General features: G+C 40.6%; 1 protein-coding gene across 1 annotated transcript in view; it reads left to right on the top strand.

The window, feature by feature from the left end:
* The window catches only part of stt3b (STT3 oligosaccharyltransferase complex catalytic subunit B), a 117,091-nt gene that overhangs the window by 46,207 nt on the left and 52,271 nt on the right, over positions 1 to 18,613 (top strand). The window contains exon 3 of the mRNA XM_060849922.1: positions 17,208 to 17,495. Within this exon, the coding sequence (XP_060705905.1) occupies positions 17,208 to 17,495 (288 nt within the window). The remainder of the gene's footprint in view (positions 1 to 17,207; positions 17,496 to 18,613) is intronic.

Genomic DNA, 18,613 nt, shown 5'->3' with positions numbered 1-18,613 from the left:
GAAATAGCTGGACTGTGGGTGAGTAGGAATAACAGTGTTGCTTTTGTGTGAACTTTAATTTGTCATGTCAACCCAGACCACTTGCCTCTTGAAGATTCTTGTTATTTTCCTCACGTACGCAGGTTTAAGTTAAGAAAGTTGTGAAATACACGTTTCATCTGTCTATTTAGGCAAAGGAGAATATAGGTTTCTTGTTTCCTGACTTTTCTGATCTTGAAAAATAATCATTCTTCTTGCTTTGTCTGAAATAACTGCCAGCTTTTCATATGCAACCAGTTTCTATTTCCATTGAATAATCAATACATAATTTCAAAGCACTTCATGTATACCTGTTATTGGACGAGTAATGTAGTGGACCCAAATTAGATTGAAAGATGACTGACTGATTGCTGGGTTCTGTAGGAGGGACAGTGAAGCAGTCTTATTTTGTCTAAGCCTTTTACAGAATGACAGAAACTGTTCTTAACCAGTTTGGCCTATGTGATTCTAGTCCCATGCTCCTATATCTGACTGTTAACTGCTGTCTGAGTCAAGCAGTTATGGAGTTTTTCTTCAAAGAAATAAAAATCGAGTTAATGAGAGATTATTTCCCAAGCAGAAAGCCAAGTTGACGTTCCCTAATCAGTCCTTACCTTTCCAAATGCATGTAAAACCTGTCTCTCAGAATTCTCTTCAACAACTCACCTACCGCTGATGTCAGGCTTACTAGTTCATATTTCCAGACTTGTCCTTATCACCTTTCTTAAATAATGGCGCTACATTAACCAAACTCTAGAGTTCGGCACCTCTCATGATTATTGATGATAACAAGGGACCCAGCAGTCACTTCTGTGGCTTCTCAAAGTTCTGGGTTATGCCTGATCAGGTTCAGGGGATTTATCCACTTATATGCATTTTAAGATATCCTGCACCACCTCTTCTGAAATATGGCCACTTTTCAATATATCACTAATTCTCTGGTTTCCATATCATTCTGCACCGTAAACACTGAGGTGAAATATATGTTTAGTATCTCACCTATCTCCTATGTTGCACAAATAGGCGACTTTGTTGATTTTTTAGGAGCCCTATTCTCTCCCTAGTTGTTTTATTTTCCTTTTTATTGAAAAACTTTTTGAATTCTTCTTAACCCTATTTGCCAAAAATATCTCCTGTTTGCTGTACTGATTTCTCTCAAGTATAATTCTACTGCCCTTAAACTCCTTGGGATTCACTCAAACCCTGCTGTCTCTACCTGCCATATGTTTCCTTTTTTTCTTCTTGAACAGAGCTTCAATTTCTCTTGTCCAGCATTCCCTACACCTTCGCTCTCCCCTTCACACTAACAGGAACATACTGCCTCTGGGCGCTCTATCTCATTTTTGAAGGCCTCCAACTTTCCAATCATTCCTTTACCTACAAATAGATTCTCCCAATCAACTTTTGAAATCTCTTGCCTAATACCGCAAATAGGCCTTGCTCTAATTTAGAACTTTAACTTTCAATCAAGTCTATCCTTTTCCATAACTGATTTAAAACCAATTGAATTATGATCACTGGCCCTAAAGTGCTCCCCCACTGATACCTCAGTCACTTGCCCTGTCTTATATCTCAAGAGAAGGTCAAGTTTTGCTCTTTCTCTAATGTTGAATAAAGTATGCTAGACTAGAGCATGAAATTTGGAATTTTGGATGGCTGATTGAACAGAATTTAATATAATAGTTAAAGGCCAATAAGGGAACATGTCCTTGCAACAGGTAATTGTGTGCAACTTCTTGATGTTTGTACGGGAAGGGTAGCATCAGAAAGAGAATGCAACCATTTATAAAAATGAAGCTTATTCAAATGAGGAAGAGGAAGTGAACAGGCAGTGTGAAAATAAAAAACAAGAAATGAATTTGGAGAAATTAGATGGGAAATTTCAGCAAGGAAAGATTGAAGCTTACCAAGCACAGAACAACCTCGGATATCTGAGCATCAATTATCCGAATTTCAGATTGTCCAGAAAATATCTCCAAGGTCCTGTAAAAACGTTACGTCAAAAAGGTGATACTGAAACCATCTCCAGTCCCCATTAACTAAGGTATTGATGGTTTACGACTTTTCATGGAGTGGCATGAAGCAGGTGGTAAGAGTAGTTTGGGGCTGAGAGGAGCGACAGATATATAATAATACTAATAATATTCACCTCGGTGGCAGTTGTTGGTGGATAACATTTGCCAGAATTACGGCACATTATTCGCAAGGCAACAGTTGTTATAACTGAAGCTGCGGGCTGCTCGCACGTGCACACCCTCCCTCCTGCTCTCAGTCCGCGACCACTCCAACCACATGATGGCAGGAAGCAGGCCGTCAGTGTCATCACACACAGCACTGTGGCTGCACGCCACACTCTGATCATCTTTTGATCTTCGCAAGATTTAAGGAGGCCTTTTGTGTGAATCCTGCCTGGTGCTTGCTTTTTGTTTTGTTCCCTGATGTTAATTATCCTGATCTATATGCATATGGGCCTGTCCCTTCTCAACCTTTCTCTGTCCTCTGATTCTACGATGCAAAGATAGAGATGTAGAGATATACAGTATGGAAACAGACCCTTCGGTTCACTCATCCGTGCTGACCAGATAGCCCAGGAGAAAGTGAGGTCTGCAGATGCTGGACATCAGAGCTGAAAATGTGTTGATGGAAAAGCGCAGCAGGTCAGGCAACATCCAAGGAACGGGAAGTTCGACGTTTCGGGCATCCCAACCCAATCTAGTCCCACCTGCCAGCACCCAGCCCATATCCCTCCAAACCCTTTCTATTCATATACCCATCCAGATGCCTTTTAAATGTTGTAATTGTACTAGTCTCCACCACTTCCTCTGGCAGCTCATTCCATACATGTACTACCGTCCGCTTGAAGACGTTGCCCCTTAGGTCTCTTTTATATCTTTCCCTTCTTACCGTAAACCTATGCCCTCTAGTTATGGACACCCCCACCCCAGGGAAAAGCCTTTGTCTATTTATTCTATCCATGCCCCCTCATGATTTTATAAACCTCTATAAGATCATCCCTCAGCTTCCAATGCTCCAGGGAAAACAACCCTAACCTATTAAACCTCTCAATGTAGCTCAAATCCTCCAGCCCTGGCAACATCCTTGGAAATCTTTTCTGAACCCTTTCAGGTTTCACAACGTCTTTCTGATTGGAAGGAGATCAGAATTGCATGCAGTATTCCAATATTGGTGTAACCAATGTCCTGTACAGCTGCAACATGACTTCCCAAATCCTGTACTCAGTACTCTGACCAATAAAGAAAAGCGTAACAAACACCTTCTTTACATTCCTATCTACCTGCGACTCCACTTTCAAGGAGCAATGAACCTGCACTCCAAGGTCTCTTTGTTCAGCAACACTCCCTAGGACCTTACCATTAATGTATAAGTCCTGCTATGATTTGCTTTCCCAAAATGCAGCACCTCACATTTATCTAAATCAAACTCCATCTGTCTCTTCTCAGCCCATTGGCCCATCTGATCAAGATCCCATTGTAATCTGAGGTAACCTTCGCTGTTCACCACACTTTCAATTTTGGTGTCATCTGCAAACGTACTAATTACACCTCTTATGCTCACATCCAAATCATTTATATAAATGATGAAAAGTAGTGGACCAAGCACCGATCCTTGAGGCACTCCACTGTTCACAGGTCTCCTGTCTGAAAAACAACCCTCCACCACTACCCTCTCTCTTTACCTTTGAGCTAGTTCAGTATCCAAATGGCTAGTTCTCCCTGAATTCCATGAGATCTAACCTTGCTCACCAGTCTCCCATGTGGAACCTTGTCGAATGCCTTACTGAAGTCCAAATAGATCACATCTACCGCTCTGCCTTCACCAATCCTTTTTGTTACTACTTCAAAAAAACTCAATCAATTTTGTGAGACATGATTTCCCACACATAAAACCATGTTGACTATCCCTAATCAGTCCTTGCCTTTCTAAATACATGAACATCCTGTCCCTCAGGATTCCCTCCGACAACTTGCCTACCATCGACATCAGGCTCACTGGTCTATAGTTCCCTGGCTTGTCCTTACCACCTTTCTTAAACAGTGGCACCATGTTAGCTAACCTCCAGTCTTCTGGCACCTCACCTGTGACTCTCGATGATACAAATGTCTCGGCAAGAGGCCTAGCAATCACTTCCCTAGTTTCCCACAGAGTTCTCGGGTACACCTGATCAGGTCCTGGGGATTTATCCACATTTACGCAATTTCAAGATTTCCAGCACTTCCTTCTCTGTAAAATGGACAATGTTCAAGAAGTCACCATCTATTTCCCTACGTTCTATATCTTCCACATCCTTTTCCACAGTAAGTACTCATGCTAAATACTCATTTAGTATCTGCCCCATCTCCTGCGGCTCCACACAAAGGCCACCTTATTGATCTTTGAGGGGCCCTATTCTCTCTCTAGTTACCCTTTTGTCCTTAATATATTTGTAAAAGCCCTTTGGATTCTCCTTAATTCTGTTTGCCAAAGCATGACCCCTTTGTGCCCTCCTGATTTCTATCTCAAGTATACACCGGCCTTTATAGTCCTCTAAGCATACATTCGATCTATCCTGCGCATACCTGACATATGCTTCCTTCTTTTCCTTAACCAAACCCTCAATTTCTTTAGTCATCCAGCATTCCCTATCTCTACCAGCCTTTCTTTCGCCCTAACAAGAATATACTTTCTCTGGACTCTCATTATCTCATTTCTGAAGGCTTCCCATTTTTCAGCTATCCCTTTACCTGCGAATATCTGTGCCCAATAAGCTTTTGAAAGTTCTTGCCTAATACCGTTAAAATTGGCCATCCTCCAATTTAGAACTTCAACTTTTAGATCTGGTTATCCTTTTCCATCACTATTTTAAAACGAATAGAATTATGGTCGCTGGCCCCAAAGTGTTCCGCCACTGACACCTCAGTCACCTGCCCTGCCTTATTTCCCAAGAGTAGGTCAAGTTTTACACCTCTAGTAGGTACATCCACATACTGAATCAGAAAAATTTTTGGACACACTTAACAAATTCCCTCCATCTAAACCCTCAACACTATGGCAGTCCCAGTCTATTTTTGGAAAGTTAAAATCTCCAATCATAACTACCCTATTATTCTTATAGATAACTGAGATCTCCTTACAAGTTTGTTTCTCAATTTGCCTCTGACTATTGGGGTGTCTATAATACAATCCCAATAAGGTTATCATCCCTTTCTTATTTATCAGTTCCACCCAAATAACTTGCCTGAATGTATTTCCAGGAATATCCTCTATCAGTACAGCTACAATGCTATACCTTGACAAAAATGCCACTCCCCCTCCTCTCCTGCCTCCCTTTCTGTCCTTTCTGAAGCATTTGTATCCTGGAACACTAAGCTGCCAGTCCTGTCCATCCCTGAGCCATGTTTCTGTAATTGCTATGATATCCCAGTCCCAAGTTCCTAACCACACCGAGTTCATCTATCTTCCCTATTAGGCCTTTTGCATTGAAATAAATGCAGTTCAATTTCAGTCTTATCTTGTTCTCTGCTTTATCCCTGCCTGCCTTGACTGTTTGACTCTCCTTTGGTCTCAACTGTACTGGTCTCAAATTGAAATCTTTCCCCACTATCTCCCTGGGTACCCCCTCCCCACTTTACTAGTTTAAATCACCCCAAGCAGCTCTAGCAAATCTCCCTGCCAGTATATTAGTCCCCTTCCAATTTAGGTACAATCTGTTGTTCTTGTACAGGTCACTTCTACCCAAAACAGCTTCCATTGATCCAGAAATGTGAATCCTTCTCCCATACATTAGCTCCTCAGCTATGCATTCATCTGCTCTATCCTCTTATTCCTGCCCTCAGTAGCTTGTAGCACCGAGAGTAATCCAGATATTACTACTCTCGAGGACCTCCTTTTTAAATTCCTGCTTAACTCTCTGTCATCTCCCTTCAGAATCTCAACCTTTTCCCTTCCTGTGTCATTGGTTCCAATGTTTACAATGACCACCTGCTGGCCCCTCTCCGCCTTGAGAACATTCTGCACCCTCCCTGAGACCTCCTTGATCCTGGCACCTGGGAAGCAATATACCATTCTGATCTCGGCACAATCAGTTATCCACACAATCAGTTACCCGAACAAAATACTCCCTGCCCATCTCGTTCGGATAGTAGAGGTTATTCTGTATCTAGTACAAGTTGTTGGAGGGAATCCTGAGGGCCAGGATGTACATGTATTTGGACAGGCAAGGACTGATTCGGGATAGTCAACATGGCTGTGCGTGGGAAATCATGTCTCACAAACTTGATTTGAGTTTTTTGATGAAGTAACAAAGAAGATTGATGAGGGCAGACCAGTAGCTGTGATCTATGTGGACTTCAGTAAGGCATTCGACAAGGTTCCCCATGGGAGACTGATTAGCAAGGTTAGATCTCATGGAATATAGGGAGAACTAGCCATTTGGCTACAGAACTGGTTCAAAGGTAGAAGACAGAGGATGGTGGTAGAGGGTTGTTTTTCAGACTGAAGGCCTGTGAACAGTGGAGTGCCACAAGGATCGGTGCTGGGCCCTCTACTTTTTGTCATTTATATAAATGGTTTGGATGCGAGGATAAGAGGTACAGTTAGTAAGTTTGCAGATGACACCAAAATTGGAGGTGCAGTGGACAGTGAAGAGGGTTATCTCCGATTACAACAGGATCTGGACCAGATGGGCCAATGGGCTGAGAAGTGGCAGATGGAGTTTAATTCAGATAAATGCGAGCTGCTGCATTTTGGGAAAGCAAATCTTAGCAGGACTTATACACTTAATGGTAATGTCCTCGGGAGTGTTGCTGAACAAAGAGACCTTGGAGTGTAGGTTCATAGCTCCTTGAAAGTGGAGTCGCAAGTAGATAGAATAGTGAAGAAGGCGTTTGGTATGCTTTCCTTTATTGCTCAGACTACTGAGTACAGGAGTTGGGAGGTCATGTTGCGGCTGTACAGGACATTGGTTAGGCCACTGTTGGAATATTGCGTGCAATTCTGGTCTCCTTATCGGAAAGATGTTGTGAAACTTGAAAGGGTTCAGAAAAGATTTACAAGGATGTTGCCAGAGTTGGTGGATCTGAGCTACAGGGAGAGGCTGAACAGACAGGGGCTGTTTTCCCTGGAGCGTCGGAGGCTGAGGGGTGACCTTATAGAGGTTTACAAAATTATGAGGGGCATGGATAGGATAAATAGACAAAGTCTTTTCTCTGGGGTCGGGGAGTCCAGAACTAGAGGGCATAGGTTTAGGGTGAGAGGGGAAAGATATAGCGGCACGGTGGCACAGTGGTTAGCACTGCTGCCTCACAGCGCCAGGGACCTGGGTTCAATTCCCGCCTCAGGCAACTGACTGTGTGGAGTTTGCACGTTCTCCCCGTGTCTGTGTGGGTTTCCTCCGGGTGCTCCGGTTTCCTCCCACAGTCACAAAGATGTGCGGGTCAGGTGAGTTGGCCATGCTAAATTGCCCATAGTGTTAGGTAAGGGGTATGGGTGGGTTGCGCTTCGGCGGGTCGGTGTGGACTTGTTGGGCCGAAGGGCCTGTTTCCACACTGTAAGTCTAATCTAATCTAATATAAAAGAGACCTAAGGGGCAACTTTTTCACGCATAGGGTTGTACATGTATGGAATGAGCTGCCAGAGGATGTGGTGGAGGCTGGTACAATTACAACATTTAAGAGGCATTTCGATGGGTAAATGAATAGGAACGGTTTGGAGGGATATGGGCTGGGTGCTGGCAGGTGGGACTAGATTGGGTTGGGATATCTGGTCGACGTGGACGGGTTGGACTGAAGGGTCTGTTTCCATGCTGTACATCTCTATGACTCTATGACTGTAAATAATCACATGGGTGAGACCATAAAATATAATTAGAAAGCTAATAGAATAAAGTTAGTATGTTAGCACACCGAACCACAAAAATCAAGCAATATTGCTCTTTGGTTTGTTTTTCCAGACTTGCCTTCATCCTCTGCTAATTAGAAGAAAAGACATGTGTGCCATATGGAGTTATGCAGCTCAGTTGCAATCTGTCCTTGTGTATCATTATCACTGTGAAAATAATGTAAAGTACATGATTTGAAATTCAGTTAAATGCCAACATCTGTCAATCTGATTTCCTGCGAAGGACAGACAGGTCTAAATGGGAATGTCTGCTTACTGCTGAGATTTTAGTCTATGGTGCAGTGTAGAAGCAGTTATTTTGAGGACCATTGTAAAGAGCTTCCAGGTTTAAGACCACTTGGTTGGCTTCAAATTGCAGTTTTAAAGTGTTGTCTTGCACATAACAGTTCAAGCAATATGTTGAAATTCACCAAGACTTCTAAACCCAGTACCATTTAAGAGGGCAAGAGCACCATCTGGTGCACCATCACCAGAAATTCCTTTCAAGCCACTTTTTCCTTTATTTTTGCTGGGTCAAAATTCTGGAACTCTCCCTAAGTATTGTGGAGGTTATCTTCCAAATGGGACACGAAAGTTCAAAAAGGCAACTCCCACCACTTTCTCAAGGGAAACAGGGATGGGCAATAAATGCTTGCTCCCACATCCCGTGAATGAAGTTTTAATCACTAATTTAACAGATTATTTCTGTTTAAAACAATTCACTTTCTTAAACTTTGTGTCACTAGAAATTCTTTAACTATTTTCTTGTCAAGCTGAAGTCTTGAGCCAGTCTCACTCCTTTCAAAGCTCACTGATATCAGTTGCAAAGTTGATTTACGCATGTACATTGAAAGTGGTGATCTCATCAAAACAGAGTCAGGCGTTAGAGTCGTTATGACACCTCGCTGGAGCAGTTGGGCCTGGGTCTCCTGATTCAGAGTGAGGGACACTACCACTGCAACACAAGTGCCCAACAACTAAGCATTTTGGATAGATTGATGAGTAAAATGTGATGTTCTTCCATACCTTTGCATCTGGTGGAAATTTAATTTGTGCCTCCTCACCCAGAGGTAGAGACATTACCACGGTGCCTCAAGAATCAAAAACTCCTGCTTTGCCAGTACCAGCTCCTCCAGTACATGTGCAGTTAGTGTTCTTCTAGTGTTGTACTGTCATTCGGTGCATTTGCATTTAAAATGAATAACTGATGTGTCCTGGAAGGGCACCTGCCAAACAAGGGAATTCCTCACACTGACCTGAAAGCTATTCCAGTGGTCATTGATCCTATGAATGTTTGGTATTCAATTGTCCCACTCTATATCATGGTTGTCTGAAGACACTTGGATTTAAAATAGCTCTAAGTGTTGTAATGTTTCAACTGTGCTGTTTACAGTGTAAACGTTAATTGAGGAAGCCAAGTAACAAAGGAGACTCGACTGGATGACTACCCAGTGAAAATATTGTACATTTTCTCAAACATTTTAATCAATTTTATATCGAAGAAGTATTTCATGAGGGGGGAAAGATCTTAAGCTTTATTTACCTTCATCCCCCAAATAAGCCAACAATTTTCAGCCTTAGTGTAGACATTTCAAGTGCCACGAGATCTTAACTTTGCATTTTCCAATTGCACACTTGCTGTTATCTCACCTACTTTACAAGATTACTTTTGAGAAAAAGTGTCATTAGGAGGGAATCCTGTAAACTAAGTATCGCAGTTGTACCACATGTACAAAGACTTTTACTTGATGCTTCAAAACATGATCTATGCTACTGTTTTTGCTCTAAAGCAGATCATTACTAAAAGTTGCTGCAAATTCATTCAGACCTGTAGCAACATCCCAACCAGGCTCTTAAAAAATGCAACAACTAAATTTGTACGCCTGTTGTGCAAGTTTATTTTAATTGGCTGAAGAATTAGATACTACATTTTGGTGAGGAAAAAAGTTCCCGTTATTTAGAATGTATGAGGTAGATGAGCAAAGAGATTTTGGCAGTACACATATGCAGATCACAAAATAGTAATGTAAGTTAATAAAGCAATTCGAAAAGCAAATCAGTCATAGTCATATAGATGTATAGCATGGAAACTGACCCTTTGGTCCAACTTGTCTATGCCAACCAGATATCCCAACCCAATCTAGTCCCACCTGCCAGCACCCAGCTCATATCCCTCCAAACCCTTCCAATTCATATACCCATCCAGATGCCTTTTAAATGTTGCAATTGTACCAGCTTCCACCATTTCCTCTGGCAGCTCATTCCATACACGTACCACCCTCGAGTGAAAAAGGTGCCCCTTAGGTCTCTCTCATATCTTTCTCCTCTCACCCAAAACCTATGCCCTCTAGTTCTGTAAAAGACTTTGTCTGTTTACCCTATCCGTGCCCCTCATGATTTTATAAACCTCTCTGAGGCCACCCCTCAGCCTCTGACAATCTAGGAAAAACAGCACTAGCCTGTTCAATCTCTCCCTATAGCTCAAATCCTCCAACCCTGGCAAAATCCTTGTATATCTATTCTGAACCCTTTCAAGCTTCACAACATCTTTCCGATAGGAAGGAGACCAGAATTGCACACAATATTCCAACAGTGGCCTAACCAATGACCTGTACAGCTGCAACATGACCTCCCAACTCCTGTTCTCAATATTCTGACCAATAAAGGAAAGCATACCAAACGTCACCTTCACTGTCCTATCTACCTGCAACTCCACTTTCGAGGAGCTATGAACCTGCAATCCACGGTCTCTGTTCAGCAACACTCCCCAGGTCCATACCATTAAGTGTATAAGTCCTGCTAAGATTTGCTTTCCCAAAATGCACATCTCACATTTATCTAAATCAAACTCCACCTGCCACTTCTCAGGCCATTGGTCCATCTGATTAAGATCTCATTATAATCAGAGGTAACCTTCTTCACTGTCCACTACCCCTCCAGTTTTGGTGTCCTCTGCAAACTTACTAATTATACTTCCTATGCTCACATCTAGTCATTTTATTTAAATGATAAAAAGTAGTGGACCCAGCACCGATCCTTGTGGCACTCCACTGGTCACAGGCCTCCAGTCTGAAAAGCAACCCACCATCACCACCCTCTGTCTTTACCTTTGAGCCAGTTCTGTATCCAAATGGCTAGTTCTCCCTGTATTCCATGAGATCAAACATTCATAACCAGTCTCCCGTGGGGAACCTTGTCGAACACCTTACTAAAGTCCATTTGATCACATCCATCGCTCTGCCCTCATCAATCCTTTTTGTTACTTCAAAAAATTCAATCAAGTTTGTGAGACATGATTTCCCACAAACAAAGCCACGTTGACTATCCCCAATCAGTCCTTACCTTTCCAAATACATGTACATCCTGTCCCTCACGATTCGCTCCATCAACTTTCCCACCACCGACATCAGGCTCAATGGTCTATAGTTCCTTGGCTTGTCCTTCCCACCTTTCTTAAACAGTGGGCAATCTGCAATGTACCGGCACCTCAACCTGTGACTATCGATGATACAAATGTCTCAGGAAGAGGCCCAGCAATCACTTCCCTAGTTTCCCACAGAGTTATAGGTACACCTGATCAGGTCCTGGGGATTTGTCCACTTTTTTGCATTTCAAGACATCTAGCACTCCCTCCTCTGTAATATGGACATTTTTCAAGATTTCACCATCTATATCTTCTATGCCCTTTCCATACTCATGCAAAATACTCGATTAGTATCTGTCCCATCTCCTGCGGCTCCACACAAAGGCTTAATGATCTTTGAGGGGCCCTATTCTCTCCCTAGTTACGCTTTTGTCCTTTAATATATTTGTAAAAACTCTTTGGATTCTCCTTACCTCTATTTGCCAAAGCTATCTCATGTCCCCTTTTTGCCCTCCTGATCTCTCTCTTAAGTATACTCCTACTGCCTTTATGCTCTTTTAAGGATTCACTCAATCTCTCCTGTCTATACCTGACATATGTTTCCTTTCTTTTTCTTAACCAAACCCTCAAATTCTTTAGGCATTCAGCATTCCCTATACCTTTCCTTTCACCCTAACAAGAATATACTTTCTCTGGACTCTCATTATCTCATTTCTGAAGGCTTCCCATTTTCCAGCTGTCCCTTTACCTGCAAGCATCTGTGCCCAGTCAGCTTTTGAAAATTCTTGCCTAATACTGTCAAAATTGGCTGTCTTCCGATTTAGAACATCAACTTTTAGATCTGGTCTATCCTTTTCCACCACTATTTTAAAACTAACAGAATTATGGTCGCTGACCCCAAAGTGCTCCCCCACTGACACCTCCGTCACCTGCCCTGCCTTATTTCCCAAGAGTAGGTCAAGTTTTACACTGAATCAGAAAATTTTCTTGTACACACTTAACAAATTCTCTCCATCTAAACCCTTAACACTATGGCAGTCTATGTTTGGAAAGTTAAAATGTCCAACCATAACCACCCTATTATTCTTATAGATAATGGAGATCTTGTTGCAAATTTGTTTCTCAATTTCCCTCTCAATTGGGGGGAGGGGGAGCTCTATAATACAATCCCAATAAGGTGATCATCCTTTTCTTATTTCTCAGTTCCACCCAAATAACTTCCCTGGATGTATTTCTAGGAATATCCTGCCTCAGTACAGTTGTAATGCTATCCCTTATCAGAAATGCCACACCCCCTCCTCTCTTGCCTCCCATTCTGTCCTTCCCGAAGCATTTGTATCCTGGAACATTAAGCTGCCAGTCCTGCCCATCCCTCAGCCATGTTTCTGTAATTGCTATGATATCCCAGTCCTAAGTTATTAACCATGCCCTGAGTTCGTCTGCCTTCCCTGGCTTCTTGCATTGAAATAAATGCAGTTTAATTTATCAGTCTTATCTTGTCCCTGCCTGCCCTGATTGTTTGTTTGTTTGTTTGTTTGTTTATCTTGCTTCTTTACTCAACTGTACCAGTCTCAGATTAATCTCTTTCCTCACTATCTCCCTGGTCCCACCCCACTCCTTACTAGTTTAAATGCTCCCGAGCAGCTCTAGTAAAGCTATTTGCCAGTATATTAGTCCCCTTCCAATTTAGGTGAAATCCATCCTTCTTGTACAGGTCACTTCTATCCAAAAGAGCTTCCAGTGATCAAGCAGGTATACTCTTCAAGAGTTGTATTCATAAAAAATGCACTCTACCTTGTTTAGGCCAGAGTCTATTGTTTACAATTCTTGTAGCCACATTATTAAAACCTTTTGAAATAACAGCAGAAAACTTCAGATGCTGGAAGTCTGAAACAAACACACAAACTACTGGAAAAACTCAGATTTGGTAGGATCTGTGGAATGCAAGAGAGTTGACATTTTGAGTCCAGTGTGATTTCTTCTAAAGCAAGACTTCAGTTAGACTCCGTGTTCACTTTGTTTCTCCTTGCAAATGCTGCTGGACCTGCTGATTTTCTTCTGTGTTTGTTATAGAGGCTTTGGAGCAGACTAGAAAGTTATTTATATTTGAAGGAAGACGTGGGAGGTCTATTAGAGATCTTAAATTTAAGTAGACTTAGTACTTGGGGACAATTAAACCATAGACCATCAATATAAGATGGTTTTCAACAAATCTAATAAGGTCAGGAAAAGATCAGTGAGAATATGGAATGAGCCTTGATAAGCTGAGGCATATCTATAATGCATTTTAGGGATGAGCTTGGAAGGCAGAGAAAATGCAAGGCTCTATGGATGAGTTAGAGCGTTGATGGGTTGAGGCTCAAAAGAAACAAAAACAGTCTTGCCACATTGACAAACCTCTGTGCTATAAATTCTGTGTAATACTGAGAGTCCATGGCTGTCATTTGCTGTCAAAACCACCTGTGTTTTATGCAGGCCGGTTGAGAAACAACAGCTACCCTAATTTGTGTTGTAAATTAGGTGTAAAGAATGGCTATTTATATTTTAGCAAATTGCTTGTTACTGAAAAGCTTGGTCTTTTCACCATAATTGCTGACTATTATAGCTGTATATGCAGACATACCAGCACATTAGAAGATCAACGTTAAAATGTGTGGTTAATTGAATCTTGAGCAGCGCCATCGTACACTGTGAACACTCAAGTGTGTTTTGTGCACCAAAGTGTATCTTGGGCATATAAATATCTGTACGAATGCATCCTTACTTATGTGGGATCGTGCTCAAATAACAGCCAGACTTAGTGACTGGTGAAAATAGCCTCTTTTTCTTAATCAGCAATTGCTGCACAAGTTTGAGGCGGCAACAATAGAATCCCGAAATATAGTTCTTACAAGACCCTCTTTATACACATATTACAAATATTAAAATTTCATTCCTATGGTGTTACATCGTTGTATCGGTAGTACACAAAGGTTTCAAGGGCTTCTGTCCTCGAAGACTAGAGATAGGTTAAAATGTGCTGGCTGCTACTTCTGGTGGGATTGAGAATGCCTGTCTAGTCTGCATGCATAATTAAGAGGTATTAGTCCTTTTTGTCTTTTAAATTAGTAAATGTTAGTAGAAATATTAGGCCTATATGCTCTAAGTAAGTTAGAAATTGGAGCCGTACTTAATAAAGGATATTAAACTCATTACTGCGGCTGGGTTGTGAGATTCATTTACTGTTTGCTGGTGTGAATTTCATTCATTGATGCAATTTCATGGAAGTGCTGTTTTGTCAGTTTCTTAAAGGGATAATGGCCCAGTTAAAAGGTATTTAACAAGTACACACTAATTGGAATCTCTTCAGGTCCAGGAGATTTTGGTAAGGGCTGATTAGTCTTATAAACTTAACGGGGATAGTATTATTCTGTATGCTACACTTATTCAGAGGTAAACACTACTTATGGCAAGGGCTGATAAGGTATAAGAATGCAGTAATTGGTTTAAAAGAGTTGTTTTGATCAGGAAGGGTTGTTTTAAATTTTGGATAGTAAAATATACTGCAGAACAGCAGTTTTATGAATGAATAAAACTATGTTATAGTAAATAACGATTTAGTAAAAGGTTATGAATGAATGAACAGGAACTGCGTATTAATGAGTATAGCGAGCTAGTGAGTGAGTTAATAAAGATAACCTATAACACAATATCGCACACTTATATAGTGGCATTCTGACAACAACTTCAGAAATGAAAATCTAACTTTGAGGAACGTAATGAATTTCAGTAAATTTAAAGTAGTATTTTTTTATCCACCAAACACTTAAATGATGAAGCAACCTGCTTTTTAGGCCTCTGCTCCTGCTCTAAAGCGAACTGCTTAAGCTGTGAATACAGATAGCCTGGCAACGATTGCTTTCTAGTGGAATGTTAGCTGATTTCAATTCAAAAACTTGGGGAAAAAATACAATAGTGACACAGTTTAAAACCCTGTATATCTCTTAAGATAGTAAAGTCACTTTATCCTGCAGCTGCAATGCAATGTACTGTGTTCCGTTTACCTCGTGTCTACTATATGAGAAGGTGTTTTCAAAATGGCATTTGGGAGTTTAATATGTGTAGAAACTCCTGCTTTGTAACTTTCATTCACATGTTTGGTGTGCCCACTGCTTAAACAAATATTGAACTGCCTAATTTGTACGTTCTCATCAGCTGTTTACTGTTATAATATGCAAATTTAGTACTTTTTTTTAACTCAACCAAAACACAGTGATGAAGAAATTCTGGCCCAGCATCTGTGGAGAGAAAGCAGTGAACATTTTGAGTCCAGTGATCCTATTTTAAAAATAGAATGTTTTTTTACAAAAAATTGCATAACCTGTTTAATTTTGACTTTAGTTTTTGTTTGAATTCTCTTTATAGCTTTCTGATTGCCCTGATGAATGCAAAATGAAAAGTTTCCATAAAATGTCTTTCTTTAGTAGTTTTTTTTTAAAAGTACATTCTTAAGAAGTGTTCCAAAATGTGATTACAGAAGGAATGTGTTTGAGTAAACTTTTGAGAGACATGGTATATGCCAGAAGAAAAATTGAAATCTGTGGAAGGCAAAATGCAGGAGCCTGGTATATATTTTCAAGATTGCTCCTTCATGTTAATTCCAAATCTGGCATTATGTTTGTCAGTTTGATCTGACTGCTTGACATACCGAAGCATGAAGCTTTCAGTATGTGAAGCTGTTGGAATTAAATGGCATACAGGAAGTCTACAATAGGGCAGAATGGTGGCTCAGTAGTTAGCACTGCCGCCTCATAGCGCCAGAGATACGGGTTCGATTCCAGCATCGAGCAACTGTCTGTGTGGAGTTTGCACATTCTCCTTGTGTCTGCGTGGGTTTACTCCAAGTGCTCCTGTTTCACCTCTCAATCCAAAGATGCGCAGGTTAGGTGAATTGGCCATGCTGAATTGCTCATAGTGTTCAGGGATGTGTAGGTTAAGTGCATTAGTTATGGGTAAATATAGAGTAACAGGGTAGGCGAATGGGTTATTCTTTGAAGGTTCGGTGTGGACTGTAGAGCAGAATGGCCTGTTTCCACACTGTCAAGATTCTATGAATTTGTTTGTCAAATGTTTCTCAAATAGTGGATGGAATTTTAAAGATACATTTTGATCATATGTTGAATGTTAACCACCGTATGCATCTGTTTCAGGTCAGAGGTTATGGGATGGAGGAATGAGATATTGTTTTGTGTACAAGTGCACTGACCAGTATAACTCGGGTGTTTCCCAAACCTTTTCCCCATTGTGACCCCATTTTAATGTTTCCAGGTTATGTCTCACCCAGGAAGTAGTTTTAGCTGCTGAGTAGGGAGATGAGCACACGTTTAGCTCCTAAGTGGGAACCTCTGTGCTCACTCCAAAAAACCTTTGATTCACTCTGAATTGTGGTCTCTAATCTGAGGTCAGTACCATCGTCAACAGTGACTATGCCCTGAGATGTTTGGTATTTCAAAATAAGTAGTTGAAATTCCCTTTTGATTCAAGTAACCCCACAAATTTATTCATTCTATTCCATTTCCTTTGCCATGCTATTGGCAATTGTTTAACTAATTACTGAGGCCTTGGAATTTCTTGCCAAATCTACCTACTTCTCTATTTCTTTCTCCTTCTATTTATCCTTTAATCTGCAGCATTGGCCAGGATTTTAGTCAAATGTCAGAATACCTCATTTTACTGTCAATTCTGTCTGATTGTTCCTGTGAAACACCTTAGGATGTTTATTGTGTTTGTATTCTCATTATGGATTCAGTTTTACAATGTCTTTAGGAACTGTGCTGTAAAGTATATTTTAAATTATATAGCTTGCTTTTAAGTATTTGAATGTACTAACAAATCCCTAGGTAAGAGATATTTAATTAACTTTAAAAAAAATCATTATATTTAACAAATTTATTTTTTTCTTCTCTTGCAGGTGTATCCTGGCCTCATGGTTACAGCAGGCTGTATACACTGGATTTTGAATACGCTTCATATAACAGTCCACATCCGGGATGTCTGTGTCTTTCTAGCTCCTGTGTTCAGTGGTCTTACATCAATATCGACATTTCTTCTCACTAAGGAGCTGTGGAATCAAGGAGCAGGACTACTTGCTGCTTGCTTCATCGCTATTGTACCGGGCTATATATCACGATCAGTGGCAGGCTCATTTGATAATGAAGGAATAGCTATTTTTGCATTGCAATTTACATACTACCTGTGGGTAAGTCATCCATATAAATGTACTTGAAATTCAGATGTGGTTTTCATGTAAAATTAATCAGCTTTTTTTTGTCAGATAGGAAATTGGTGGTGAGTACTGCTAGGGAGCTGGTGAATGGAACTTAAATTGGAATGAGCTGTCTAAACGTTGGGACTTCCATTTGAATAAAATGTTCCTTCTTGGTACCAAATTAAATTATAAATTAGTGTGAAAAAGACCTTTTACAACTTTGGAAATACTTGTATAATGAGTGGTCAAGGCTACTCTGGTAATTTTGTTTAATTCCCAATATCTTGTTATAGTTAAGTTCAGTTTTGGTATTTACAGCTGCGAATGATGAATGTGGTTAAGAACATTTCTGATTCTTGAAGATGCAAGTACTCTTGTCAAGTGATTTCTATAGCACTTAGCTATCTTTGTAATGCATCTTTTACATCTAACACATCCAGTCCTAATCATCTGTATGCACATTTTTTTTGTTTCATAAGTGCAATGCCTAAGATTTAATCTTTTTTAAAAATTGCAATCCTAGTAAAGTGGCATTGAGTAAAAAAAAGTACTGTAGCAAAACTAACTAATTGTCAAGTACTTAGCATTTCCAGATTTTTGTCCATTTCAGCCCCGTCTGGGTCACAAGTCTGTATTTGAAAATCTGGTTACTTAAGTTTTCAAAGCATGTGCAAAGTTAGATACTGCTGAACAATGAAAAGTTAATGACTACCTATGCCTGCATTTAATGTTCAAAATGCATTTTATTTTTATCTTCACCAAAGCCGAAGTGAACACTAAGGAGTCTGTGCACAAGTATCAAAGTAGCAACCACATCCTGATTTTTGAAGGCTAGCAAAGTGAACATGCTGTCGCATGAGATGGATGCAATGACATTTACCAGCTTAACAATTCAGGCTGCCCACTGAATTGTCATGCATGCCAAGTACTATGGGTAGGATCACTGGCAGTTACAGTAATTACAAAATCCAAGAACTAAACAAATCCGATGTTGTAAAAGTAAAACATGTTGAGCCTATAAACCAGTCTGGCCTGTCAAATTGTCGTGTTTATTGCTAGCCCATTGCAGTTGTTAAAATTGTGAGGTGATACATTTGGTAAGAACATGA

Source organism: Hemiscyllium ocellatum, chromosome 34 (genome assembly GCF_020745735.1).
Source record: "Hemiscyllium ocellatum isolate sHemOce1 chromosome 34, sHemOce1.pat.X.cur, whole genome shotgun sequence".
Lineage (NCBI taxonomy): Eukaryota > Metazoa > Chordata > Chondrichthyes > Orectolobiformes > Hemiscylliidae > Hemiscyllium > Hemiscyllium ocellatum.
This window is presented reverse-complemented; position numbering and strand designations above follow the sequence as displayed.